The sequence below is a fragment of the Polyodon spathula genome, chromosome 7, assembly GCF_017654505.1.
Source record: "Polyodon spathula isolate WHYD16114869_AA chromosome 7, ASM1765450v1, whole genome shotgun sequence".
Classification (NCBI taxonomy): domain Eukaryota; kingdom Metazoa; phylum Chordata; class Actinopteri; order Acipenseriformes; family Polyodontidae; genus Polyodon; species Polyodon spathula.
Genome location: NC_054540.1, coordinates 33,474,380 through 33,492,660, shown reverse-complemented (window position 1 = coordinate 33,492,660; position 18,281 = coordinate 33,474,380). Strand labels below are relative to the sequence as shown.

The 18,281-nt window shown below is 39.6% G+C and overlaps 1 protein-coding gene across 1 annotated transcript in view; it reads right to left on the bottom strand.

Moving 5' to 3' along the window:
- LOC121318560 (von Willebrand factor-like) overlaps nt 1-18,281 on the bottom strand; it is a 65,365-nt gene that overhangs the window by 24,574 nt on the left and 22,510 nt on the right. Inside the window, exons 17-30 of the mRNA XM_041255356.1 lie at nt 17,412-17,506; nt 14,277-14,431; nt 13,144-13,247; nt 12,408-12,546; nt 11,375-11,509; nt 10,095-10,241; nt 9,205-9,345; nt 7,677-7,775; nt 6,519-6,675; nt 5,455-5,613; nt 5,219-5,354; nt 3,433-4,886; nt 2,035-2,154; nt 477-620 (exon numbers count right to left, since the gene is read on the bottom strand). Of these exons, the coding sequence (XP_041111290.1) occupies nt 477-620; nt 2,035-2,154; nt 3,433-4,886; nt 5,219-5,354; nt 5,455-5,613; nt 6,519-6,675; nt 7,677-7,775; nt 9,205-9,345; nt 10,095-10,241; nt 11,375-11,509; nt 12,408-12,546; nt 13,144-13,247; nt 14,277-14,431; nt 17,412-17,506 (3,185 nt within the window). The remainder of the gene's footprint in view (nt 1-476; nt 621-2,034; nt 2,155-3,432; nt 4,887-5,218; nt 5,355-5,454; nt 5,614-6,518; nt 6,676-7,676; nt 7,776-9,204; nt 9,346-10,094; nt 10,242-11,374; nt 11,510-12,407; nt 12,547-13,143; nt 13,248-14,276; nt 14,432-17,411; nt 17,507-18,281) is intronic.

Here is an 18,281-nt window from a genome sequence, read left to right as displayed (position 1 = left end):
ACTGTGCATTTACATAGTAGTTACAAAGTGAATATGTGCATGCTTACACATAATTACAATATAATTATGCATGGTTACAATGTACTTGTAAATCTTTTTGCACAATATATGTAAGTACACAAGTGTATCAAAAAAGGGTTAGGGTTAGGTTTAGATTTAAGGTTAGGGTTAGGATTAGGGTTCTATCATGCAAAAATATTACATTAAGTACACTGTAACTATGCATAATAACATTGTAATTATGTATAAGAACACATGTATTGCAGTGATAAATGTCCAAAATGTTCTTCCCAGCTGCATTTAAATGACAATGTCGTGGTTAATTGCCATTGATTGTCAAGTACACAAACATTTTGGCTATTGCCTTTAGTAGTTTTTTATGTCTCCTTGATAAAGGTAGTAAAAGTTTTAATTGAGTCTTGCCCTTCAAGTAATCAACATAAATAAACTGCAGGAGGCTGATTCAGTTCCGTTACCTAATCTGGTGGGAGCCGCTTCCCTTTGCTGCATTAAGTTCACACTGGTGAGGAGACTCTCTTTATTCTGACGGTCCACCCAAGACACTTCAAGACTATTGCTCCTTCCATACTGAAGGACAGCCAAGTGGGTTCCATTGGCACCTGCAATGTTTCAAAAGAAAAATACATTGTTCAGTCAGAAAACTCAGGCCACAGATTATTTATTAAAGCTTAGACTAGACACCACTACTGCATTATACATTTTACACTACATTATTTGGCCTTGGCTTTTGAGGTATCCCTGCCCATAAATGAACTTGCAGATAAGTGGAGAGGCTGACCGCAGTGAAGTCATGGGCAGGGGGGCAGGATAGCTGACTTCCCCGTTTAGAAAGTATTTCTTTCGAAAAATAAAATTTATTAAAAGGAGAAAAAAATAGCATTGTCCCAATCAAACTTGAGAACAAAATAACAACAGATATATAAAATGCCCCATTCAAAGTGATCTTTAGCAGAAATATTTCCGATCTTTGACGCAGCTGGTATCTTTATCGTTGAAGAAATTTTAAAGAAATCACGTAGCTCTTTGTAATGTGTTCAATCATTTACCGGAAGCAAATTAAACTGGCTGCCAGGTTCCTAAATGCAGTGTAACATGACAGGTAGTGCGTCAATAAGTTAAACATTTGCTGTATTTATGTTTAAGCGATAAAAAAATATGTATAATTTACACTATTCTTTCAGAATTTCTTCTGGCATTTTAACTAGGAATTGTACATTACATGGCAATAGGTAGATTTCATGGAAATCGTGAAATCTGGATAACCGTGAAACAAATGCATCCTGTCTTATCCTGCAGTAGATGGCCTCTAAAAGCTAACCTATTTTTAACATTGATATAAGTATTCTAAGAGATCCATTCCAAGATATAAACTATGAACAAAATAAGATAATGTCTTCATACACAAAAGCATTTGTTTGGTTTATAATAGCATAAAAAGGTAACAATTTCACTGAAGTGTCTGTGATTGCACTGTAATTTCTAGGGGTGTGCAGTATACTCGTTACTCATAGTTGTCTTTAAGAAGTATTTATCTATGGTATCCAACAAACCCATTCACAACGAGCCAAGTATCTTATAAACCCCTTCATAATGAGCCAGGTATCCAATAAACCATTTCATAATGAGCCAGGTATCCAGTAAACCCATTCATAATGAGCTGATTTCAAAACAAAAAAAACCTGTCTTTCAATTGAGTACCAATCAATAGCAACTTAAAAGGCAATTGAAAGATTATTTTACTCTCATCCGGGGCACTTCTTAAAATACACTTGAGAGTGACTCAAGTATCACGACGAGAAACTGATCATTAGGATGACCAGATCCAACCTGGAAGTACATTTTAAAACCTGTTTTGTGCACCTTATTGCAAAAATAACAGACTTAGCATAATTGTATTTGTGGAACACATATCCCTTGTACCTGAAAGGGTTAACATCTTCCACAGTGACCATTACCTCCATAACTGGCAGGTAAGGTCAGGCACTGTGCTCACTGTGTCAGCTAGTCACTCACCAATGTCAGCTTTGTTGATGAAGGCTTTTACGAACGTTTTCATTTCCTCAAACTGTGGTTGTGGGATTCCTGCGCTCCCTTCCAGCATGATTATCACATCCATTGGTCTGTCACAGGGAACTAGAGGTTGAAGCACAGTGTAGACGTGAAACAGGACTGGTGCACTTGCAACACCTCCAAAAGCACTGAATCAATGTACAGAACACATACACATACGCAGACATAAAGAGAATATCAGTTCAATGCATAACAGAGATGCGACTGCCAATGTAACCGGTACAGTAGGAATATAAGGATTTTTGTAAGGTTTATGTTCCGCATAGCGATTACGTATAATAATGAATCACTATTTCAGGCTGAATGGGAACCTGCAACAGGATATGTAAAAGCTATGTGACATAGGGGTGTGCTGTTTGCACATCTGCTCTCTGTTAAGTTTCTGTCTCTATAGAGGTTTGATTGCATATTTGCATTTACCTTTGACTTTGCTAAACATGCTTCACCCTTATTCTCAATAACTCGTCATACTTGCTTGTGCTTTATAATGCGTTAGTAATTCATTTTTACACTTTACTTTTGCTATGATTTACCACTTAATAAAATAACCAACAAACCAAAATGTCAACGTAATACATGCATGTGCTGCATGCTGCTCTACGTTGCTTAAACACAGTTCCATCTATAGTTAGCAACAGATATCATACCACTCTCAGCTAATCATTTCTAATAGTGTAAATATTATCTTCAGCCAGTTATATAATGCTGAAATTAACTTTTCAAATAATGAGTAAGCTAATGAATAACCTGTTCATTCAACAGCTTAGGTCTTTGAGATTATTTAGTAATTTAGTATACTTCGCTCATTTTAATGCGGAAACCTAAATATGCAACATATCTTTTTTACTTGGTTTGTTTTATTCCATTAATATGTTCAATTCAAATTTCCAGACGGCTTCTGTTCCTGATTGTGAACTGTAATGAGCCTCTGTCACATGCACAGCTACTCCTTGAAGAGCTGTATTTGGTATTAAGCTCCCTTGCATGTTCACCCAAGTAGTGGGTAGAGTACAAGGCTTGGTGTCCAGTTTTGGGCCTGAAGCTGAGGAAACACAAAGCCACTTTTCAAAAGACTTAGTTTGAGGCAACTTTACTGCCTCAAACCCCAAGTCTTCCCTGGTGTGCCATGCAGTGGACGGAGACCTAGTCTCCTGAAACCAAGTTTGAAACCACAAAGTGGCTTCATGTTCCCATAGCTTAACAGAAGGCGAACTAGTGAGTTGTCCAGTACTCTTGTCACTGCAAATTTCCAGATTTGCACTGAGACCATCTTGTGCATGCTGATCAATACCTATAAATAAAAAGGGGGCTTTTATTTCACTATAACACTTTGCGGATTACCTGAAGTGGGCAGCATTGTGGTTGGCACTGGTGTGCTATGAAGGGCAGCAGTTGTGGGGGTTGCAGGGAGCGATGGTGATGCTATTGCTCTGATTGTTTCAATCACTGTGGTCACCCCTAGTTCAAGAAGATCTTTGTAATCTTTAATTATTATGGGTTTTTGAGGATGACCGATGAGTTCCAGGTCCACTTCTCTCACTTGCGGTCCCACTCCGATGGGTATGATCTTTGTCTGGGAATGCTCGGCTGATTTTGTGATGGTATCACTTGGGGGATTGCTTGATATCAGGAAAACCAAATCAGGAACCTGGTCCCTGCTCCCCTGCGCAGTTGTTAAGGTGGTTTCGGAAACAGCAGCTCCGGTATTGGTGGCATTCCCGCCTCGCCATTCCATGCGACGGATTCCTTCCAGGATGTCGTCCTTCCTCTGGCTCTCGGTGAATGAGTACTCAATGGTGATGGTGTAGGAATACTGGATGATGGTGATGTGGAAGGTCTTCTCCCCAACTGACATCTTCTGGATGGATTTCAACAGGAATTCTTTGGTGATGTTGAAGTTCTCCTCACCCACTTTGTCTGATCCCTCAACGACAAAGGTGACATCTATCTGCGCTTGGGAAGCAGAGGTGGTGGGACCAGTGGACGAGGAGGTAGTAGAGGAAGCAGCGTTTAAAGGGACAAGAGTTTTGCTGATAATAGAGCTAGCAGTTGTTGTGGTGGTAGGAGGGGCTTTGGGAGACTTGGTCACCTTTGGAAGGGGAACTGTAGGTATCTGGCCAAGGTGGCACAAATATTTGGTCAGCTCTTCAGCATTCTCCTGGAGCTCGTTGACGCTGCTGAGAATGACAGCCTTGTTACTGGGCGAGTTGCTGGTGATCTGGTTGATCTGGTCCATGCTGATGTAAGGCCCCAGGCCAATGGAGATCATGGTAATGGATTTCTTGGACAGTAGCTTCAGCATACCCTTGATCTTGCGCGGCGAGGTGCTGGCCGTCAGCAGAACAGCCACTCTGGAAGCATCTTCTCGCTTGTCCTTGTCGAAGATGTTCAGCGCCAGGTACTTCAGGGCTTCGTTGATGAAGGCTGCTTCCCCACCACTGTACTTCATCTCCCTCACCACCTTCTTGAAGACAGGTTTCTGCACCTGCATCTCGTAGCTCTTAATTCCCGTGTGAAACTGCATGACCGTCATGCGGGTATAGGCCGCGCCCATGTGGAACCGCTCCGCCACATTGATGATGAAGTCCTTAACGGTCTCGAAGTCGTCTTCTGTCAGTGAGGACGAGCCATCCACCATGAAAGCCAAGTCCATCATGCGGCGGCACACGTTCTCTGGGACGGGAGTCGTGACCAGGTCTCTGTAAGAAGTGGTGACGGGGAAGGTGGTGGGTGCCAGGGTGGTTACTAACTCCAATGGGCAGAACTCACAGGACAGGTTATTGCCTTCGCAGTGACTGCAAAGAAATGAGAAATGAACCATAAAGCTCAACGCTCAATCAGAAAATTAGTACACCTTTCTTAGGGTAGTCTTCAAACAGGGCAATGGTCTTAACAGTATCCTAAACCAAATTTTGAAATATTAAAAATAAACTCAATGACTCCTGATCCTAATAACTGCATCATATTTTACTAGAAACTGTACAAGTATATCTACAATGTTTAACTGGAGCAGCCCCGGTGCCCCTACATATAGAACGATTGATCTGCCAATAAGTGCTGCTGCTTGGCTGTGAAAGATCTCCCGTAAAAGACAGTGAACTGAACAGTTATACAGTGACTAGTTTACCAGATCTGGCACAGGTTCTCATTCTCCCGGTTCAGAATGATCTTCTTGCCATGGGCAATCCTTCTCCCCTCGTGGAGACACACGCGACACTGGGAGGGGTCAATGCATTTCATAGCCACCTCATCCAAAATCTTTCCTATTGGGACAGCATACACTTAGTAACAACTTACTAGACATTGAAAGAAAGGTAATACAGTAAGACTTGACGGTTTTGAGGTAACACTGCCCATACTAACCTGGGGGACAGTTTGCATGGCACCCCTCCACACACTGCAGAGGACACTCCAGGGGTTCTGGGTGCTGGCAGGTGATGGGGCAGGCTGGGGCGCAGACATTGTACCTCCACTCGCATGCAAACTCCAGCTCCGCTGCATTCAGCTCGTCACAGCTCAAGGCTGCAAACACAACACGAGCGCACAGTAATAGCTGCATAATTGTTTAGGGGAACTGTCCTTGGGAGAATGGAGTTATTGGCTGCTTTAATCAGTACACACTGATCTACAAGTATGGTGCATGACAGGCACATGAATAGATCTTATAACAATAATAGACACCCTACACACATGGTATTTACTTATATTCTAGAACGGTAAGGCTCGTCCTCTTATTCATTTTAATAGGTTTTGCGATGTCATAGCTGTGGAGATATCTCAGGACATCGGTTCACTTTTAAACCTGTTTTTGTTTGACCTCATAGCCATTGTATAACCTCAATATAGCACTCCAGTGTGTGCATCGCTCTTGGATATTACCTGGGATGTATTTTTTTATGGTGGCTTATTTCAAGGCATTTCATGGTCTAAAAATTGGTATTTGACGATATTTCACAATTAAACATAATATTTATTGTGTTTCTGTGTTCAAAATGTACAGTGTTCTCTACAGTTATTACGCAAATGATCCTACATATTTAAATGCTTACCTGACAGTAAGGACAGAGCGACCTGGACAGAGAGATCTTTAGCAGAAATATTTCCGATCTTTGATGCAGCTGGTGTCTTATAGTGAAGACGTTTTAAAGAAACCTTGCAGCTCTATGCTGTGAGTTCAGTAATTAACTGAAAGCAAACAAAACCATCTGCCAGGTTCCTAAAAGGAACAGGCAGTGTGCCAGTAAAGCAAACATTTTTTTAAGTGAAATTCACTTCGAAATTGGACGGTAATGGTTAATTCATGGAAATCATGAAATCTGTGCTAACGATATCCCAAATCGACACACACCCTGTTGTGCATATTGCTTAAGCACAGAATACATATGCCTACTGTTGCTGTTTTTCATGAAGTCGGTGAGAAAACTCACGGCACAGACTGTTGGACCTCCAGTGAATGAGGACCCCGTGTTGGGCGCACTCTTGTGCGTAAGCTGCCACGGCATCACAGAAACACACACAGTCTCCGACGGACGGGCAGGAGCAGGTGTCATAGGTGCAGATGTCCCAGTAGGGTTCTGGGTCCACCTGGAAAACAAACAACCTCGTCTTTATATTGCATGGGAGCAGCTTCCTCGTCTTTCAAATCTACAGCTACGATCAAACGTTTTGCATAGAATGAACTCATTTTGCCTCAAGTCGAATGAAACCTGCTGAATAATGTTACGTTAACATACTGAATTACATAGTGCTTTGTAGTTTTCCATATACTTAACAAAAACCTGACAAAAATTGAAAGACGGGGACACTTCACACTTTTTTGATTCTCTATGAAATGAAAACAAATGAAATCACATCTTATCACAAGGAGAGGCACCTGCGATTTTGGCCATAGCTGTACATGATAAAATCCCCTGAAGTAGTCAGAAGAGTGCAATCTGATTTTTTTTAGGTTCATCATATATTGTGCAACAAGATTTACACGTTAAGTATATAGTAACTATGCATACACAATAACTTTGTAATTATGTGTAAGTACACGTGCATTTACTATGTCACTACTATGTAAATACACAGTAATTAGAGACACTTAATGTAGTGTTACCCAAATAAAATTAATTCATTTAGAGAAAAAATGATACAGCTAGACTAAACTAAACTCAATGTGCTTGTCAAAGCTGTAGCGTGTAAAATGAAACGTCACCTCTCTTCATTCCTGCAGTATGCTCTGTTATCAGGCTGTGGAACCTGCTGTTTACTGTGTGACTGCCTGGTTATCTAAAGAGTAAGTCACTTCAAATACCACTGGAATCGCTTTTTACTTTTACTATTTTATGTCAATCATTCTGAGAGGTTCTGGGTGTTGTTCCTCTGATCACTAAATCTGCCTTCACTTGGCTTTGAGTTTCATTTGAGCCTACTTACCTCTTATTGGCCCTGCTCTGTTTAATAATTGAAAAGATAATGTGATCTAAACAGAAGCAGACCTAAACAGAAGATCTATTCGATATTTTTTTGTGGGGTCACTATTGAGCAATTTTACTGCGGAGTTCAGGGTTCTTTGGGGCCCCCTCTGTGAGGTTTCTTACCAGCTTGTTGCATTCCTTGAAGAGTTCGCTGACCAGAACATTGCAGGACTGCTCCACTGAAACCAGCTTCATGGTGTTGTCACTGCACTGGGAAGGCAGCTGTAAAAGACAACTCCAATTAAACCACTCAACACTGCTTTGTATATAAACCTCATAAGACCGTTCGGATGTTCAATGTAAATTTGATTACAAAAGGCTACACACTGTGCTGAAACCTTAAATAACTGTTGATCCGAGATGAATACTTCCAGCTAGCCAATTAAATCTGTCACAATAAAAGTATGCTGTATGACATGGTAAAATAAAGTATTTTATTAAAAGCAACTGTATACTCATTGTGATAACATGTATAAAGTGAAAATGTTTTTCAATTGGACAATAGCAGTACCTAAACAGACTTTACCAGCCTTCTCCAACAGTAGCCTGGCGAGATTATAAAAGTATGACTGACAGACAGGTGTCTCAATATGCTGCCCAATCTGGCTACTATCAAGTACTTGAGCTAAAGAATGTCCTGATCGAGTTTAACCCAATTTGATATGCAGTGTCAAAATCTAACATGCATATGTAGGTAATTAAAAGGATGGCAATGTTGTTAATGCTGTTCTACATAACTTGACATCCTTTTCCAGTCCATTCAAACTATTTGTTAACTTATGGTTACTGTAGTTCTACACAAATGTCATGCACTCTTATAACCTCTGTGTTCAATACAGGGTTTAAGTATACTGTGGTTATTTGAAATATATTCTAATACACTATGGTGTTTTTGATAAAGTTGTATATAAAAAGTACATGTTGCACAACTGAGGTTAGAAACTCAAACTAGTCCTGCACTAGTAATTAAGCACCCTTAATTAAATGATAAATTGCCAGGAGTGTGAACCCCTGTTAAATAAAACTCAGCATGTGAGAATTTCAATTTCCTGTCACGAATCAGTGATATAGAAACAATAGCAACTTGTGTGTGAAAATGTTCGACCACTTTGTATCATTTGTGGCTAAGTGTTCCCTTTCTCTTACTATTTTAAATGAATTGCATGTGTGGCCTATTAAAGTCATCAATTAAATTAGGCAATCACTACTTTGCCTGTTTTTGACAATTTTTCAAGACATTCAGTTACAGATTAAAATAACAGAAACACTGGGGTGTTATAATACATGTGCACACTGCTGTACATTAGTACAGTACATTAGTAAACCTGCAGACTCTTGAGTTTATTCACGCTGTGACGAGAAATGCAATCAGTTGAGAGCAGTTAGCAGGGAATTATTGCTCAAAATCCTGCCACCTGGTCATCTCAATAATATACCTAAACAAGGGGAGTTCTGAGACCCAGGTCTGGGTGCTGCAGGGCTAGTGTGAGTGTCTAACCCTGTACACAATAGGGGCCCATAATTCATGGGGTATAATCCAAAATTATGATCTGGTTCTGCTCTGAAACAGCCCTGAGCTTCAGTGCAGGTCCAGACATGTTGATCAGACACCCCACTTTTTAGCCTGCAGTTTGTCATTATTGTGTCCTACCTGTATAGCGCCCGCACAGCCGGGATTAACTTTCCAAGAATTACCAAAGTCCAAAGGCTCCACCTCCACCTGGTTGTTGCTGCTCTGCAAATCGTTGTTTTGAACTCCATCGAAGTTCCCGCACAGCCCACACACTTTGTTCTGTAAGAACCAACAACAACTACAACAATTCCCATTTCTACAGCACCTTTCATCACAAGGATCCCAAAGCGCTTCACACACACACAAGAACAATAAACCATTAAACTAAAAATAGAAAAAACAGTTTGTAAAAATAGAAAAAAACGCTAACACTGAAAACAGGAAAGCACCTACTACAAAATACCTGAAGGCTTGCATCACATAACCGATTAGCAGCAATCATGGACAATAACGTTACCTTACATAAGGCAGCTCAAGATTTGTGCTTATTAGGGTCTGGAAACCACCCGATAGTGATAACCAAGGCTTTCAAATTTATCTATTTGTTTAATTCTTATTATCACTAGCAACATCGTCACTGGTCCACTTTTAAATGATTGCTAACCAGGGCTTTAAATACAATTTTTTTACCTGCAATCAGCACAAGCAACATTTTCACTGCCCTCCTCTATAGGTGCGTCAACAAAGGTTTTAAAATCCACTCTTACTAAAAGAGATTTTCCATCGATGCGCAAACATAACTACGCCACGCCTCTACGTGGAGTTCTATGCCAAACGCCACTACGTGGAAGCTTGAATGTGGTTGTGAGGAATGCAGAATCTGGAAAACTATGTTCCCAATTTCCATCGGTGTCCGTATGCGCAACCTTTACCCTGGCTTCGAATGCTGCGTTGCGGTCTAACTTGGTTCAAAGAGTATGGGACCTTTACTAACTTCTCTCTGTTGAGGTAGGTTTGAGCACACATACCCGGTACTGTCCTTTGAGCTGCACCGTGACTCTTGTCCCCAGATCCCACGTCACGGAGATCCCTTTCCCCAGCAGCAGGATGAAGTACAGCCCTGATCGGATAATCTCCACCTCCGTCTCGTCCTTTACAGGCTTCTTCATCGTCACCTGAGCCCAGGACAAAACGAACCACACTGTAAACAAGCTAAACCGTTTTAATAATGTGGAACCAAAACTTACAAACGAAAGGAGGTCTAATCTCTAGCAGCTGACTGATCTCAGAACTTTGTCAAGTTGGGTCTAAAGGATCCCAGTGATTCTGCCTCAACAACATAACTAGGTAGCCCATTCCATACCCTCACTACTCTCTGTGTAAAGAAGTGTGTCCTTTTCTCTGCCCTAATTTCCTAGAATGCCCTTGTGTCCTGCTTTTTGTACTGGACTTAAAAAGTATTTCTGTCAACTATGTCAACTCCTGTAAAAAAAAAATTAAAAAAAATCTTTCTTTGCAAATAGTTTGAGTTCTAGTCAGGGGTTTAATTAATTCAATGTAATTAACTAAGGATATGGTTGGAACAAAGACTTGGATTGGTTGCCCGTCCCTGCGCTAGAGTTTGACCATTCCCTTGGATAAAACCTTTTTTAAATTACCATGGAGTCCAGTTGTAATGCAAATAAAGTTTAATTGTGCACTCCCAGTAACCCTGGACCCAGGTTCTGAACCCTTTATTTAGATGACATGGTGCTCTGTAAATGAACTACTAAATTCAATGGTACTGAATAATCTATTAAATATATACTGTATTATATATGGCCAAAAGTTTAGCATCACATCACAATTTCAGGATTCAGTCAGAACAGTTATTATATATATATTATATATATATATATATCTATCTATATATATTATATATATATATATATATATATTATATATATATTGATATATTATTAACAACGTATCGAAAACCCGTTTGGGCAGACTGAAAACTTTGAGCTAAATATATTATATATTATAAATAAAGTGTAACATATTAGTTTGATCATGTTTTACTAATGATATTGCAAAAGTTTACTACAGTAGTACAAAAGTGTAACATAAAACTTTACAGTGTAAAAAAGTCAAAAACACAACAAACAACGTTTAGTATATGGAAAATTCCAAAGCAGTATGTTTCTTAATATGCAAACGTAACATTTGGTTTCATTTGACTTTATGAAGCTAAATGAGCTCATTCTATAGGATGATGCAAACTTTTGGCCACTTCTGGTAGTCGCCCCACAGGTAATGCGCTCCTCACCACTCCATTGGCCAGCTCTATGACTCCTCCCTCATAAAGCACCATGGTGACTTTAGAACACCTCTGGCCCTGCACGCCACAGCCACTGTTCTCCACCAGTATGCGGAATGTGCCCTCGTTGCTATTGCAGTAATCCTGAAGAGGCAAAATGCACATTAGTTACCTGTAACAGCTGGGCAAGTTGAATGGCTTCCACGTGGTCTAATCATTAAAGAGCAAGTCGCTTTTAATGGGATTTTCTCCTTACCTTTTTATTATTCTGGGTGATTCTAATTGCAGTAACTCAAATAGCTTGTCTGTGTAACAAGGCAGAGGCTGGGTGTGAACCAATAACCTTGCACACTGCAAGCGAGTGTCTTAACAACAATGCAAGAGCCGGGCTCATCTGCATTCATGCTTTTTGAGCTTTTAACCTCATCTCATCTCACTGTTACATCTGTGGTCAAGTTTATCGCAGCTGATAAAATAATAGCACACATTATTCAGACCATGCCCCTGAATTCACTCAAATGAGATGCAACTAGAACTGAAGAGCAGCCCCTAGGCTCCTACAAGAAAAGCATATCTGTAAGAAAAACTTGGTGAAACTGTTTGCAGTATGGCTGTGTAGAAACTTGGTGTGCCAGTATAACAGTAAAAATGACAGCGCCCCAGATGAGACGAAAACAGTCTTCCAATCTGTTTTCAAACACTCAGTGCGGAAGTTAATTGAAATTGATTGGTGCTCACTTGTAAACGTGAGGCAAGGACAGCTTTTCTAGTTTTGAAATAAACACGCTAATGAATGAATTTATTTAATACCTGCCGGTAAATACTTCTTAAAGAGTTTTTCAACCAGTGCGTCTTTTTTTTGGTGTTGCTATATTATTAAATGCGTATTACAGCGATAAAGAGAAATATGTTTTTGTGTGGTCTAGGTTTTTTTGGTGCTAAACTGTGTTTTAGGCTTTTCCCGTTTGAGTGAGTGGAGTCTCTCTGCTGATCCCATAGATCTGTGTTCCTCTCTCATGTGTAAATGTGACTCCTGGCTCACCTGCACCAGCACGTACTGGCAGAGTCCTGGGAACGTGTACATCACTCCATCAAAGGTCAGGTAGTTCGCCTCTCCAATGGACTTGCAGGACCCGTCACAGACCTGGTTTGTACACTCCCACTTTCTGTCACGACACACGCTGTCACACACAGAACACACACAACATGTTACAATCAGATGGAGATCCGAACAGGGTAGTCTTTAACAGTGGTTCTCAAAAAAAAAAAAGTAATTTCTGGCATAAAATGTAACTTCCGGCAGACACGTTCTAAACGCTGCGTCTGCTGCCTTTATTTTGATGCAGCTGCAGTCACAACCCTGTTTCAGTACCCTGGTTGAGCTACATCTCTTTGAAGATTTGCGACCTCTTTGCACTTCTCACCCACCGTAGTTGTGTTGTGTATGCAAGCGCATATGAAAGAAAATGTGTTGGTAATGTTAAACCAGTTTGTTGGAGGTCAGTTTGGCATAAGTAGAGTTGCTAAGGTAACTTTAAAATAATTGGAGAGATAACGCATGTGCAGACATGTATTGGAAAGGAAAATATGGCAATTAACCACAGTAACATTGTAAAAGAGAGTAGTTAGTGGTTGGTTGCATTTGAATGAATTAACAGGAATAGCTCATTCCCATTGGTAATTAGTAAGATAACAGAAACAAACTACAGTCACTCCTATGGTTGTAGCTGTGAAAGCAGCCTGGGTGAGTGCACAACAGTGGGGTCTGATTGCTTTACCAGGTGTTGCAGTCCATGGATACTGTCTGTCCGGGACGGAATTCCCTACCATTGTGGAAGCAGGGACACTGCTCCGGGACCACACAGCGCATCCGGTGTCGGACCTACAAACACAAACATATAGTAGAATGTGCTGCTGCCACTTTCTTTCACACAGTGGCTTTCCACCCCAGTCCCCTGATATCATTGGTTTCAATGAGCTCCCCTTGTCATGTCTCTATTGTCACATGACGTACTGCACAGGCTCAAAAGGCAAAAGCTGGACTGTGTTATAAAATGTTATTGTTGATTTAAGGTTCATGAAATAGCTTTCAGCAAGGAGATGCATCTTTTCCTGCAGGGAATTCATAAACTAATAACATTTTAGTTAGTAACATACAAAATACTGTGTAAAGATGAATACTGTAGGAGTGTGAATAGAGTATATTTAGCATATATAACTGACTACATGCCAACATGTTACACCTGCTCCCAAAACACATTAAAGTGTTAGTGTTTTGCCAGTATGACTTTTTGCCAGGTCACGTTTAATGTCTATACATTTTGTTTAAATTTTGTTAAGGAATGGTTAATTTATTTTGCCTAACATCATGGTATGGGTGATACCAACTTCTCTCTCTTAATATGAGCTGGATCCACACTTTTATTACCAGCAGGGTTGGCTGACACTAAAGTGCTGGCAGACACTGTTGACCAGCACGTCCAATCATAACACTCTGTTGGCCAATGTGGTTGCTTTACAGCAGGGGTGGCCAAAGTTGGCCCTTCCGCTCCTGGGCTTTGTTCCAGCCTTGTTCTAACTTTTATAACTGAACCAAGTAAACCTCCATTCAAACCCTGAAGTAGTTAATGCTGGAGTGAAATGGCCCTCCAGGACTGTGATTGGACACCCCTGCCCACCATCAGCTCAGTCTGGACGTGGCTTTAGTTGCTTTGTCTTGGCTGGAAATGTGGTAATCATTGCTATGCTGTTCTAGCAACAACTTAATTTAGCAAATGCCGAGAATAAAAGTTTGCAGAATATATAATGATGCCATCGAATTGTGCTCCAAAAATCAATGTGCTTGGCTGATGCAGAAATGCTATTACAGCTAGCTTCCTGTTCTCTGAAGCAGGTGCAGAATGTCCCTTACCCATCCAGGAGGGCACATGCAGCCTGAGATGCAGCCCTGGCTCACACACTCCAGATCGTAGTTCTGGCAGGTTTTGGTGCACTCAATCCCCTCTTCTCTAGGGCTCCTGCACACAGACTTCATCATAGGGGGTCTGCAGGACAGCGATCTTCTCACTGACAGACAGCCGCATCAACCAATACCACGTTAGAGATCAGGAGGCATTTTCATATGGTTTGCAATCATTCTGAGTAGTTGTATTTGCAATGTATTATTTTTTTTTTTACGATTTCTGTGAAATATAACCAACTGTAACCATGTAATATGTACAGTAGCTCACCGTGAAAATTCCCACTGCTGAAAGAACAGTGTACATGTACATATTTTTTATCACTTAAAAATAAATACAGCAAACATGTGCCTTATTGATGCAGTACCTGTTACACTGCATTTAGGAACCTGGCAGATGGTTTAGTTTGCTTCCAGTAAATGATTGAACACACTGCATAGAGCTGCATGATTTCTTTAAAATGACTTCATTTAAAAAATACACCAGCTGCATCAAAGATTGGAAATATTTCTGCTAAAGATCGCTCTGTCCAGTACAAGGGGACTTTTCACACAGGTGATGCAAAACACACAGTAATTAGAGACACTGGGCAGGATTTTCATAGACCAGTGTTATTGTATCAAACTCGTGGTATAGAAACAAGAGCTGTAGCAGCAAGTGATTTTCAAACAAATTGTGTTAATTAAATCAATCTGTTAACGCGGACAAATTGAGCCGATGAGGTCATTAATGAACACATTTCTCATTAAAAAGCTTAATTGATGCAGGTCACGTACATCGCTTCCTGTCTCAACGACTAAATAAGTGGAACTCGTTAATCAAAATGCATGTTAACGAAATCAAGAAAAACAAATGGAAGCATAATTATCTGTTATAGACACTACTAAAGTACAGCAAGACGGCTCTCTCACATGCAAGAAGCAGCCACATGAAAATGAAATAAATAAATAAATAATGCGAATATCTATTTTGTGTTTAATTTGTAAACTTCATTTCAAATTGTGCATTTTGTCATGCAGAATGTACATTTGTACATGGCATCAACTTACAGTATGTATTTTAGCATGTACGATTGTAAGCTATAAATAAATATGTTTTATGTGTCATTTGTGTTTGTAGCTGTTAGTTATTATACATGAATACCATGTATGTAACACTTCATTATACATTTATTAAGCTTTTAAAATTACGATAGAACTCCCAAACCCAATACACAATTTGTTTATAATTGATTGTTCAGTGAATTCCTCTAATCATGCATTTTCTCTGGCACTGTTTGCTCGCCTCCGCGATAAATGCACTCAACATGAAGTGCCACCGAACACTTACAGTGTTATAAGATGTTATAATATGTGCATACAGATGTGTGAAGGTGAAAGTGTACACTGTACATACACTGTGGGGGGAGTGTGACAGCATTACCAGTCTGTAGGCAAAATCCATGTCAATGATCTCGATCACATTAGGTATTCCATTCATGTCCGTAGCGATATCTTCTGAAAGCAAACTATTAGAAGAAATGCTTACAGAATATTTAACAACTGCTATTATGACCATGCTGCATGATTTGTTTATTGTTAGTAGAGTTGAACAGGGAGAAGAAAGCCCTTCCCTAATTAAAAGTGGCAGGGCAAAGCCCTGCATGTAAATAAATATATTGTTTGGTGTTTACTGGTGATGTCAAAAATGTAATTGTTTAATTTAAAATAGGTGTTTGTATTTTGTGTTAGTTAAAACAAGTGATTCTTTGATATTGTTTGATTTCAATGTATTTTGTATTTATTTAAAATATGAAGCCATGTTTATTATTGTTTGGCAGTGTGGATGGGGAAGCCCTATCCCACAAAACCCTGTGTAGTAGATGCCCATCTCCTGAGTTAATGAATTGATTTATTTGTTACTAATCGGGAGATGGTCATCAGTATAAAAGCCTGCAGCTCACCCTGTATCAGCCAGACCTGGGGTTTTGGTGTGTGTTTAGTGTTCGTGGTTTTGTTTTTGTTTAAATAATTATTTTATCTCTGTGAGCAGTGTTTTCTGTTTCAATATTTGATTTATTTTTGTTGTAAATAAACACGGCGCCGCTGTGCACTTTGCACTCGAGTACCTGCCTGTGTGTATTGTTGTCTGTTGCTGGCCTGACGTCACCGCCCGGATACACTGTCACAAACGTTATAATTAAACTATACCAAATCACGTTTTTATTTACAACGATGTAAATAAAAAACGTGATTTTGTATAATTTAATGATAACGCTATTAAATTAATCTTGGCTATAATAGTAGTTTTTAAGTATTCTGTCAATATTTTGTCTAACAGTTACAAAATAACAAAGTGGGTTGTCAAGTCTTGTTTTCAAAAAATATTGACAAGGGGAATATATACAAACCAATGGAATACCGAGTATAGGTATCTATATGTGTGTGTGTGTGTGTGTGTGTTTAATAGAGAGAGAGAATACATGCATGTCTCCAGTCATATGTGGTTTTCCCGATCACGTAGATCAAGTTCTAGCCAAAATTTTAGATATTTATTACTGCCATAGCCTTATCTTTTTGCCTTTTGATTCACCCCCATTGCCACTGCATTTTATGCATCCATGCATCCCTTCCTGCGATGTCATCAGGCAGTGTGTTCGGGCTTAAGGTTACAAATTGTTAAAACAAGTGAGCAAATCTCATTCATAACAACAAGTATATAAAAGTCTAAAATATTTTTATAACTACAAATATTGAATTATCTAGGTAATCTTTGTATTGTCAGCATCACAGCCGCGGTCTGGCCTCCTTTTCCAAGTGCAAATTAACTCTTGATAAATGACAATTAGCACGGATTTGCTTTTAAATTCCCATGCAAACAAAGGAAATAGTCACATGAAGCCCTGCTTGTTAAGATATTAACAGGATTTCGTAAATCAATATCATTTCAGAAATCACGCTAGCATGATTATTAAATAACGAGACCATTTGAAATTGCCACGACCAATGCTCACAACGATTTGCTGATTAACAATGGAGTTATCATTTACGAATTTTTGAAAATCCTGCCCACTGAATGTTAGCGATGCAATATGGAAACCCCCATACCTCGTGTGGACGGCAAGTTGTTCATGAGGAGGTCAGACAGCATGGCACTGGGGAGGTCACTGGAGCTGCAGTGCATCGCACCGTCTTCACAGGAACTGGGAACCAAACGTACAAGAAGTAGGAACCCTGACGCTCACGCCAAGCAAAGGCAACAACATGCAGTTTAAAGCATTGCTTCTTCTTTTTATTAATTTCATAGACAATAGGATACACATATGAAATATTACCTTCAGTGTAATTCATATTGGTCCACCCTTTACTCGAACACATTATAATTCAGAGCTATATAGAATTAATATAAATCTAGTATGAATATGAAGATAATAGGGTTATTCATAAATGTCAGTGTTAGTAAGATGATGCCAAGTTTGTTAGTAAAGAAAAGGAATTTCAAGAATTTAAAGGTTCCGAAAAATATAGCTCTATACGGCCCCACGTGTTGCTACAGCTGTTTAAATAACAAACCTGCAATTTTTCTTTTCATTCTTAACATCCTGACAACTTTTTACACTCTAAAATGTGCTTCAAAGCTCTTTTCAAAATGTCCGCTCTAGTGCACTGGGGTTTGAGATCTGTCCTTTAAAATCACTGCAGGAACAGCACTAAAAAAATAAATAAATAAATGCAACAAGTGCTCTGGCTTTTCGGTTCCGTACCACAAAGTGGATCATTATTGTTGTGTTACCCGTTTGACAATGTGGGCGATAATCCTTATAAGTGCACTAAAGCAGATATTTTGCAAAGAGCTTTCAAACAGACTTTTTAAAGTTATAAGTGTAAAAAGTTGTCAGGATGTTAATAATAAAAATTTAAACTACAGGGACGTGTAATGCTATATTTTTTCGGAAGGCCACTACTAAAGCCTTGCTT